Raw genomic sequence first — 11,254 nt, forward strand, 5'->3', positions numbered from 1 at the left:
TACTGCGTATGGAGGCAAAGCCAGCAGGTGCCTTTCCAAAAGGGAAGGGCAGAACCAGAGCTAGGATCCTGCTTTGGATCAAGCCTGCGTTGCACCATGTGGTGGAGATAGCTAGACAACAGCCCAGCTTCAGCATCCCGTATTGCAAGACCTCAACTGTGGCACTTAGCAGCCCAGGTCTTTGTAGGCCACGGCTTGCATCTACAAGTTGTGGCTATCAAAATCTTAAAGATAAGTGACACTACGCAAAGATGTGGTTCAGTTTATGGGCTCCCAACCACACGTTGCAGAATGAAGCAGGTGTTTTCTTTTGGGCCAGGGTGGGTAAACCCCACTATACACAACACATGTGATGACAGCAAGATATAGGGGTTCACACTCATCCCTTTTCAAGACTCTGGAGCCTTGCTCAGCTAATAAAGAGACAAGAGTCCTTTATTCCTCACAGTGGGAGGGGTCCAATAGAGACTCCTATGGGACATGCATGTCATTGGCATATTTTTACTAAGCATTTATACCGTCCAAGAGTGCTGTGAAGATTCACCATCTCCCCTGGGTGCTCGGCAAGCACATACAGCTGCCTGGTCGGCTGGGGTCAAGTGCATTGGGAGCATGGACAGAGGGAACAATCAGCCCCAAAGGGTTTGCCTTGTGCCATTCCCTTCCTGAATCTCTCAGGGCTGTTTAGTAAAACAGTTGACTACAACTGCCATGAGTCTTTGCTTCTGCATAAATGCCTTCTTTTCCGGGAAGGTTACTCAGACTCCAGAGGGACGCTGAAAGAACTGAGGAGTATTCCTGCTTTCCAAGGAACAAGCAATGAAAAGCCTTTGATTAGCTGGCATGGCACGGTGTGCGTCACGGAGGGAACCATCATAACCAAAATGCAGGTCTTGGAAGGAGATGAAAGGAAATGGTGAATAAAACGTTGCCGGTCGAGTGCTCACTCTGGGTTCTCGTAGTTGGTGAAAGTCTGGAGCAGGCCACAGAGATCTTTGAAGGTCGGCCGCTGCTCTGGGAAGAGGTGCCAGCACTTGCACATGATGCCATAGAGGGTCGGTGGGCATTTTGGTGGGCAGGGCATCTGGAAACCGGCTTGGACTCTTTGGCAAACCTCACTGTTTTGCATACCTATGAATAGGGAAGGAAGAGACAGCTGGAGGAACATTTGCTCCCATCTGAGCTCAGTCCTGCTTTGAGTTACGTGGCACTAGGGGTGTCAAATGGGATCCATAGACGTTAGGTCCGGAAGGGACCATGAAGATCATCAAGTCCAGCCCTCTGCCCAAGGTGCAGGAAGTCAGCTAGGGTCAAAGGACCCCAGCAAGATAAGCGTCCAAACGTTGCTATAATTTAGGACAGAACAAGAACATTGACCTTTAGCCTTGCTTGCTATTTGATGCAACGGGAAGAGCAGCACCTCTTGCCCACAACATGCTGGTCTCCTCTCAGCACAGATCCTGACTAACATCATTACCTGGGGCCCCTACCCACAACCCAAAGCAAGCTCTTCCTACCATCATCCTTCACTTTTAAACCCTGAATGGAGAGTAGTGGCACAGTACCTGGGTATGGAATCTGCCCGTGGGTGACGATTTCGAACAGAAGGACCCCAAAAGACCAGACGTCGGACTTGGTGGTGTAGCGTCCCTGGGAGAAGGCTTCGGGGGCTGTCCATTTATAGGGGATATTTTTGGAATAGGACAAGTACACGTCATCCTGCAAACACAAGGTGATCATGAGCAGGAGGAGCTGCATGCACCATGGAGGCAGAGCCCTGCTCCTTCCACAGGGCAAATCCGGGGGCAGGGGGAAGAGGGGGTATTATAGCAGGGGGTTGTTCAATGCAACTGCACCAATTCATGGCCACTGGGGAGGCCAACAGATAAGGGTGGATTTTCCTCTTCAAGATCACAGCTATGGAAGGGGCATCAGGCTTGAGCCAGCCCAGGTGCATGGACCTTCCTCCTGATAAGCACTCCCATAGACCAGGAGGGAATTACTCACATGAATAAACACTACTTTGCCGGAGAAACCTGAGGGAGCAACATAATGAATGCTCCCATCTTGTTCTCCTCATGCATGGGTTCAACTTTAGGTGCACTTTAACATCACTCCAATGGCGTCATCCCCAGGCAAAGGGCATGGACAACAGAGGTGTGCAGATGGGGCGACGGGTCACCATCTATGGTCGTTGGTCATCAAACAGCTGAAGGTCATGGAGGGAGTTCTTTGGTGCCCATTAATCACAATTCCTCTCTGCCCCCTCCAAACCAAACCCTCTGCAGCCTTGAGTTGATTTACGCTACCTTGATAAGCCTGGCCAGTCCAAAATCACCCACTTTGCAGGTGTTGTTCTCTCCAACAAGGATGTTTCTGGCAGCCAGGTCTCGGTGAATGAAATTTTGGGACTCCAGGTAGCACATCCCCTCTGCCACCTGGGATGCCATGTCAACCAGCTCGAGCATCTGCAAGTCCTCCCCTTCCGACTCTGATGACAAAGGGACAAGAGAGCCAACAAGAAGTACATGTGAGATGCTGCAAAGGGAGCATGTAAGTGTGAACAGAAGTCTGCAGAGACACACTTCCCATGACATGCTACCTTGTGGAGCTGACATTTTTCTAGCTTGTGAGTTGAGGCACAATTTCCGGCTTTGAGCCAAGACTGCCCTGCAAAGTATTAGTTCCAGTTTTCCAATCAATACTCATTTACATTTTTTCTCTCCTGTCTGCATAGATGGAAGCAAAGCCCTGGGCCATCAAAGCAGCTTCAGCCTTGGCTTCTGTCCTAGCACAAGTCAGCTTCATATTGCAGCTCTTTGGAGGATGGAAATTGAAATTCAGTGGGCCATTCCCACCCCCGCTGTAACTTCAGTGAAGCCGAGGGAGATACTCTGAGGATAAAAGTATGTCACTAATTTTATTCCAGTAATGAAGTACAACCACCCTCAGAAACTGGAAGGCAATGAGTGACATGGCTTAAGTATCTTGCCCTTCCTATAATTGTCTATAATTTCCACCTTTTAAAAAGTACCCAGGTCTCTTAGGAGCCCCCAAACTCATTGACTCTTGGGCCTTAATTAATCAAAAGTCCGGATTGATCCTTTGAGTGCCTGCATCCAAAACGTAGGTCCTCAAAAGCCTAGAGCCATCTCAATCCTCTGCACCACACTGCCAAAGCACTTTCCTGGTGGAAGTTGAATGTCCCCTTCTGAGCAGACAGTGCTCAGTTTGGGCTGTGCAGAGCAGCTAGCCAGCCCCCGAGCCCATGTCAAATCCTGGCAAGATGCTTGGGGGCCTCCCTGATCAGACAAGTTTATTTGAACCCTTTCCTCCACCCGCTGCAGTTCAAAGTCTCTTGGCAGCCCCCCAGCTTTACTTCAAACACCTTTACCTCGAAGAAAGTCCAGCAGGTTTCCCTTGGGCATGAGCTCAGTGATGATGTATACTGGGTCCCCGACCGAGGAGATGGCGTAGAGTGAGAGGATGTGCTTATGTCGCAGCTTCTTCATGGCCTCGATCTCGTTCTTGAATGTACGCTGGTAGGTCAGGTCCGCTGAGAAGGACCCGTGCCAGGAGGAGAGAACAGGGGGGCATGAGTTGTCTGAATGGAGGTCTGTAGACTGAATGACATCTTTGGTGCCCAAGGCACCAACCTAGTGGTGCCAGCATGGAGCCTCCCAGCCCCCTGCATTTGCAGGAAACCATTGACCCAAAGATCCCCCCTCAAAATCACCACTTTGAACCCTCACATACAAGTACAAGGCCCCAAACTAGAAATACCCTACCACAAGAGTAGGGAGACAGAGAAATGATTGTTTCATAGATACTTGGAGAACCCAAGATCCGAGACCATGTCCCACCATGCAATGCAAGGCCAAACCCCCAGTCTTTGCCAGTCTTCAGTAGGGGAGGACATTCCTGACACCCCCAAATTCCTGTATGACTGTAGGAGGGTAGAGACTCAGTTTGCTTGGCAGTCTCAGCTACTCAGAAAGGGAGGGAAATAAATAGCAGAGGGAAGATAAACCACTGCTCTGTGTTACCCTCCTAAAGGGGAGCAATTCCAGCCCACGCTCTTTCCCTCTCACCTTTGGGGATCACTTTAATTGCAACCTTGACCTTGTTTTTCCAGTACCCCTCATAGACTTCTCCAAAGTACCCAGCTCCCAGCTTCTTGGACAGACTAAACTCTTCTTTGGGTCTTTCCCAGTCGTCCCAGTGAGGGAGAGGTTCATGCTGTTGCTAGATCAACAAAGACAGAACAACTTTATAGGATTTCAGCCTGAGAAAGTGGGATGGGGAAACAACCACTGTGATTTCTGTGCCCATTCTACAACCACAGAGCCATGTTCCAGGATATACATTTTCCACCATGTCCTTCCTATGAAGGCACTCAAATCTTGCAGTGATCTGAGTATACCTCCTATTAATGAAGTGGTGCATGATGTATGTGGTGACTAGGTACTTAGACCACAGACACTTCCCTTGATTACAAAATACTGCTTTCTCTTTTATACACCGCTGCAAAGTGAAGGGGTCTCGTTTGCAAGCAGCCAGTTTGGCCAAGTAAAAGTTGCATCTGCCCTTCCAAAACAAAAGAGACTTAATTTCTTAAAGATCAGAATTCCTCTCCATCCAAACATCCGGCTTAATGAAACGGGCATCGTTGGAAATGGTGAGATTGGTGACCACAGCTTCACTCTGCAAACTTCACTCCACATCCGCACCCTTTGCCCATCTTGTATACTATTGCAATGCCTACATCTTCAGTTCTTGCCATCCCGTTGCCTCTGATCTCTCCCTTCACTTGTGTTTATGCACTAACTGGCTGCATACGCTCTCCTATAACACCCCTGATTGCAAGAGGCTTACACCAGGGATTCATTTAATTCTGCGTTTGATTTCTGAAGGAGAGAATTGAGCAGGAAGGGGACTACATAACACAGTGTACATACGCAAGTGCTGAAAAAACTGGTGTAATACATAAAGAGTCGCTAGATGGTAGTGTTGGCTCTGTAACCAGTCTTCATTGCTGTCCCGGATGATTTACTTAATGCACTGATGGGTGCACTGATCCTTTTAAGGGTGCTGCGGGGTGCCACACAGTGTTAGCACTGTTGGGCGTGCAAACAGGATTCACAAGATAAACCCAGACATTTCAAACAGGCATCGATAGTATTAAAGCCATTTGGACCGGTTGAGACCTTTATATTCTTTGGAACAGAAGACTTGCTCTCATTTTCTACAGCCAAAAAACAAGTGGAAACTAAAAACTTGTATTTTCTAAGGGGGAGGGGGGGTCTTGAGTCTATCAAGGTTGAGAATCAGTGATTTAATGGAAGAAGTTGGAGGAAGATGACCAATCATTTTGGGTGGGATGCGAAAAAAACCAAACAAACCCAACCAGCCCAATGAAGTCATGCCATAGCAAAGGGAAACAGGGACCACTGGACTTCCCTCCCACCTTTTTCTTCTGAGCTGCCCACAATGAAGCACCTGCTCTTTTTGTGTGCTTTGCAAAGGGGTGACAGATGCAGTAGTGACTGTGCAAGTTTTAGACTACTTCAGATCTGGTTGTTAAACAGCTGGCAGGTCTTAACCTTATAATTAAATCCCTGTGGTAGCAAATGTAATTATGGCGCTCGGAGCTAGGCAAGACCATGGGGTCATGGTACCCATTTCCCAGCCAACATGAGCCTGGTCCCGACTCTCAGTCTTGCAGTATTTCCAAGGCGCAGAGACCATTGGACATCAAGCTAATTTAGGTGATGGGAGCTGAGAGTGCTCACACATCTGAAAATGAGGCCCTATGGCTTCTTACATGAGATCCCTGAAAAAATCAAATTTTCTAAATGTGTATTCCTGAACTCCCTGCGTATCTATGAACTGTCACTACAGATAAGCAACTGTCAGAAAACGTGGAAAATAAATGGTGAACATTTGCTTTATTTCCTTTTGCATGTCTCTTCTTAAAGGATAAAACATTTGCAAGGAAAAAAAAAAAATCAGATTTTCAGATTGGGAAAAGTCCCCCCACCCTTAATCCAAAATAGGAGCAGAATATTAGCTCAGCATTGGATCTGAAACAGGTGCAGAATATTAGCTCTGTAAGAAACGTCAGAAAAGATTTCCAAGGGGTCCCCCCTTGTTGGGGTTATTTCTTCATGGGACAAGGATGCTCACTGATAACTGAGCAGAGGTAAGGTGAGATTTTTTGCAAAGGTATTTGATTTTAATGGGAATTCATAACTTGCTTGAATGCTTTCAGAAATCCCATTAGGCAGCCATCTGCATTTTTAGGCAAGCAAGTACAGTTGGTCCCTCATGCTAACATGGCATCTGTTGGGTGAGGGCATCACAATAGCCATCACCAGAGCGCCCCAAGGGATGACGAGGTCGAACGGTCACAAACTCCTGCGAGACCATTTCAGACTGGACATAAGGAAGAATTTCTTTACTGTCTGAGCCCCCGAGGTCTGGAGCAGCCTGCCGTCAGAGGTGGTTCAAGCACCTACATTGAACACATTCAAGAGCAAACGGGATGCTTATCTTGCTGGGATCCTATGACCCCAGCTGACTTCCTGCCCTTTGGGGCAGGGGGCTGGACTCGATGATCTCCCGAGGTCCCTTCCAGCCCTGATGTCTATGAAATCTATAGTGGGCATTAGTCTTTTAACCACAAATAGAGGTTTAATGATGTGCATAAAACATTTGGGCATATGATGCCTCATGCTAACATGGCATCTGTTGGGTGAGGAGATCACAAAAGTGGGCATTAGTCTTTTTACCACTAATAGAGGTTTAATGGTGTGCATAAAGCTAACCCCAGTCCTCTGCTATCAACCCCTTGGTCTTGTCCATCAAGACTAATCCTAGAAGGACCATCTGTCTGATTTTCTTTGTAAGAACAGACCACGAGATTTGTCCTGAACATGCCCGTGTTGGGTGCACCACCTCCCTGTGCTGCGATCCCAGTCTACATAAGCCTTGTTCTCATTTTTACCACAAGCAGCATCCCTGGAGCCACCCATCGGGTCCCAGCACAGGCTTTACCTTCCAGCAGGGGATGGTCAGCTTCAGGCCATGGGAGAGGCTCTTTGCCTTGTAGCACTCCACGAGGCTGGGCAGATCTGGGAACGACTGCGTTTTGTTCATGTAAAACTTCCCTTGGGCGCTCCGCCAGATCTTGTAGTGTCTCACCACGGAGTCATCCCGGACTGTGAAACCAGGGAGAGGCAGGATGAGCCCTTGGTACAAAGCAGTCATTCAAGGCAAGGACGCCTCCCAGTTGCAGCAACCCACAGCAAGCCGCAGGGAACCAGCGGCTCCTCACGCACCTATCACTTGCAACAGCATCTCCCCTGCGGCAGGGGACTGGGCTGAACAGAGTCTGCCAGCCTCTCGCGCTCTTCGGTGTGAGACATGATGATCACCAGCTAAGAAAACGCCATCTGTTCAGAGAGGCTGAGCAACAGGATGCTCTTACGGATTCCAGCTGGGGTCGTGGGCACTTGCAACGGGGCCCTTTTCCAGCCCCCGTTGCAAGGAAGAAGGCGAAAGTCCCTTGAAGAAGCATGAAACGGAGGGGTTGGCCCTGACCTTGGAAGATATAGGAGAAAGGCTTGAGCAGTAAGAGGGTGCACTGCTGCAACAGCAGAGGAGAACGGAGCTCCTGCCAGAAAAGCTTGAAGAAACGAGCACGCACCAACTGCAGATGCTTCATCAGCCTGACGAAGGGCATTTGTACCCGAAAGCTTGCAAAGAAGAGTTGTTCCAACTATTTGAGTTATTCTAATAAAAGATGTCAGATTTACCCAAAGAGCCTTGTTTGCCTAAGTCCTTGCATTTTTAGTGGCAGCTCCAGTGAACCTAAAGTTTAAGTGCTAGATCTCAGCTGAAAGTCAACTCAGTGTATTTGCCAGGGTTTGAGGGACAAGAATAAGCCTGAGATTTCTGGTTCCTGCTGCTTTACACATTGGAAAGAGTTGTATGGGCTCTCATTGCCAACATAATCAGATTGGAGATCAAACCTTTGTACACCCTGGAGTAACAGCGAAGAACCATCAACAAGGAAGAAGTGTATTTATTTGCTTTGGACAGCTGAAAAAGCTTTGTTGATGTGGTTTCGCTGTTTCTCTAGTGTAACTGCAGAGTCGGGATTTTTATTACTGGGGATAAATGCCTTATATCTAGTTAGCAGGGGGAAACCATCAAACAAACCAACCCCTTCCCCCGCCATCCCCTAAAACCTCTTTACATTTTGCAAAACATGACAGAGCCTGAATGAAAAGGCTTGATCAGAAAGGGGTAGGTTTTTCCAAAGGATCATCTCAAGGCAGTGTCTCTCCAGCACAGAGAAGGGGAACAGAGTGAAATCCCAGGTGCAGAGAGAGAAGCCAAAAGGCTGGCATCGGTCCCTTTACCTGAGAGCACGTATTCAGCTCCTTTCTTCTCGCTGATGCGGATCAGAAAGGCCCCAGTCGGGTTCCTGTCCGCCAGCACCTGGTGCAAACTCTCCGAGCGCGAGATCTTCCCAAAAAACCACCTGGAGGAAGAGACCAGAGTATGGTATGACTCCCTATGGGGGGTTAGCTTATGGGACTGCACTGCAGAGCTAGCAACCCAAAGCCTGCTAGGGTTTTGCTTTGCCCCTGATTACAGATTTCCAGCTTCAGAGGATGACAGGACTCTGACCCCTGGATTCAGAAACACGGAGACCAGCTCCCTTGCATTTAGGGAGCACCCAGATCCCAGTTGCCTGAACTTTCCCGCATGCCTTTGCCTTGAGCCTTGGCACCAGCATGGCTGCAAGCGTGCATCCTCCTGTTGGCTAATCACATTGCCTAGGACCCACTCATTCATTCAGATTCCCCTTTTTCCTAGCCCACACCACCCCGCCGACCTTTGCAGACGAGTCTGATTGATAAGGTAGAGAATAACAGAGCATCCACTGGCCAGTGCCAGTCTCCAGTGGGAAGTTCAATTCACACCCATTTATCTGGCTCTGTAATCTCTCTGAGATTTATGGCCAGATAGTAAGGGTTGAATTCACTTGAACTCTTCACCTGCCGGGTGCTATCTAGGGGAATGCAAAATCGCTGACATTGAGCTGCATAGTTTCATAGTTTGTAGGGTCGGAAGGGACCTGAGCAAATCATCGCAGCTAACAGCCCTGGCCTTGTGCCCAGCTACATGGGGTGTCTGGAGTGACACGTGCATGCACGAATTTGGCTCTGAAAGACCTCACTAGAGGTCTTCCCTTGTATGCAGCAATAAGGGAGCCAGGGAAAACAATCAAACAAACTAAAAAAAAACCCTGCCCATTTTGGAAGCTGGCCTTGCCCTCCGTGGCTGTGGTTGCGACATGTTAGGCCGGGCTGGACAGCAGCTCCGGGGTCTCGATATCCCCAATAAAGGACTTTCATAGGCTGTTGTGCTCAAACCTCTCTCTCCAGGCATGCTCCCATCAACATCAAACTGCTTCCTCAGACCCAGCAGAGCTAGGTGGAGATGTGACTCACTCCTCTCATTCCCCTCGGGCTTCCCGAATGAAAGAGGTGGCGATCCCAGCAGGGTTTGACTTACGGTTCAGCCTCCATCGTCTCCTGCTTGGCTAAGTAGTTGTAAGGAACGTAACCTTCGGCCAGGCGCCTCCCAGAGCTGTCCACTCTCGTGGCCCACCACCATTCCCCTTCCTGCCTGATGATCTCGAAGAGGTCTCCGGTCTTGAAGCTGATTTCTGTCTCCGTCCTAGCGTTGAAGTCCCAGAGGCTGGTGTACTTGGTGGAGCTCATGCTGGGCAGGTGGAGGAGCTGAGTGACCACCAAGGCTGGGTCTCGTGGGCATCAGAGCAAAGGAAATGCGGTTGTAGCTTCCCAGGCTCGAGCTCTTGGACGAGGCTCACCAAGGCCTCCTGCTGCTGCCTTGTCCCGGTTCCTCCTACCTTGTGAAGAGGCTTTTGTAATTCTGCCAACTCATCTCAGCCAAGACAGGTCAGATGGGACAGGTAGGGAACACACCTTGCGATCATGCACCCTGGACTTCCTCCTCCAGCTGCAACGCAGCCCGGGTCTGTGAGCCACTCCTCTTCTTGCAAACAGGAGGAAGGGAGGCAGCCCTGCACCTGTCCGCCACGTCTCGGATGACCCAGGGCCAAGGGATCAGCCCCCGGCACCGTGTGCGAGTTCCTCGTGTTGCACAAGGATTCACCCGTGGGCTACAACAGGGGTGAGGAGAAGAGAAAGGGGAGGAGGAAGTCAGAGAGGAGCCTCCCTGTTACAGAAAGGAGGGGAAACTGAGGCACAAGGAAGAGAAATGACTTGTGACTCATATTTTCCAGCAAGTGAGCGTGTCAGGGGCCTGCATCCAGGCTCCACGCACTCCCCCAGGCTTTTGCTCTGTGGTTCTCCTTCCTTTCACTCGTGCATACCACGGGTGAATGGATCAGGACAGGGGATCTTCTGATTTATTTCTCTTTTGTGCCATAGAAAGGGGCATAACGGTGGTGGGCATAGATGTATAGAAAGGGGCATAATTGCTGGTGGCCCAGCAGACAGCACGCTAGGCCGGGCAGTGAGAGATCTCCCTTCCACATCACACCCGTGGCCTTGGGAAGGATACACGGGGCCTGAGTTTCCAACTCTAGGTGGGCCTGAGTGGAATCTGCATGAGCCTTTCATGTCAACCAGATGTCCAGGTGCCTCTGACCACCCCACTGGACACCTCTCTGCCTCCTGGGATGCCCAGCTAAATTTAAAACCCTGCCCCTTTAGTCACTGAGACACAGGGACACTACCTATAATGTGGGGACAAAAGCTCCTCCCTGCCTCACCTGGGGATAAATGCATGAAAGACTAGACCGCAAGATACTCAGGCACCTTCGTTATGGGATAGAGGCATTTTCTTTCCTTTATACTGGTGAGGCCTATTTCCTACGCTGTCTTGAGGATTTACCACCACTTCACAGTCCATCCTCTTGCACTCTGATGAAGAACGGAAGGATTTTTTGGGCAAGTTTATGTGTTTGAAGAGGTCAAAAAACGTACAGGGACCCTTTTTCAGCAGAAACGTGAATATGGGGACTGTCCTGCTTAAGACTGCCTTTAGATGGAGCTAATGACAGGGAGATTGAGCTCAGCTCTCCTTTCCTTCTAGGAGCTAGCGATGATGATGGATTATTGTTTTGAAGATGGGGTTAATGAGTGTTTGGCAAAAACCACCTAGAAAGCAAGCGTTTGCTCGAAAGAGCTTT

General features: G+C 49.4%; 1 protein-coding gene across 1 annotated transcript; it reads right to left on the reverse strand.

The window, feature by feature from the left end:
* Positions 1 to 943: 943 nt before the first annotated feature.
* PTK6 (protein tyrosine kinase 6) lies at positions 944 to 9,797 on the reverse strand. The gene is made up of 8 exons (XM_090064095.1): positions 9,589 to 9,797; positions 8,427 to 8,548; positions 7,057 to 7,220; positions 4,092 to 4,245; positions 3,395 to 3,556; positions 2,310 to 2,491; positions 1,566 to 1,719; positions 944 to 1,131 (listed from the first exon to the last, which is right to left on the reverse strand). Exons 1-8 carry the CDS (start codon positions 9,795 to 9,797, stop codon positions 944 to 946), a joined length of 1,335 nt encoding a protein of 444 aa, XP_089920221.1.
* Positions 9,798 to 11,254: the final 1,457 nt, after the last annotated feature.

This window comes from Crocodylus siamensis, chromosome 10, assembly GCF_052110815.1.
Source record: "Crocodylus siamensis isolate JL-2025a chromosome 10, ASM5211081v1, whole genome shotgun sequence".
Classification (NCBI taxonomy): domain Eukaryota; kingdom Metazoa; phylum Chordata; order Crocodylia; family Crocodylidae; genus Crocodylus; species Crocodylus siamensis.

What these genes read in the sequence shown, in the direction of transcription:
- PTK6 (XM_090064095.1), bottom strand. Translation starts at nt 9,797, where the DNA reads ATGAGCTCCACCAAGTACACCAGCCTCTGGGACTTCAACGCTAGGACG. An exon ending in GAGACGATGGAGGCTGAACC is followed by an intron (nt 8,549 to 9,588) that starts GTAAGTCAAACC and finishes CTCTTCCTCCAG; the next exon opens with GTGGTTTTTTGGGAAGATCT. An exon ending in CCTGCTGGACTTTCTTCGAG is followed by an intron (nt 2,492 to 3,394) that starts GTAAAGGTGTTT and finishes CTTTGTCATCAG; the next exon opens with AGTCGGAAGGGGAGGACTTG.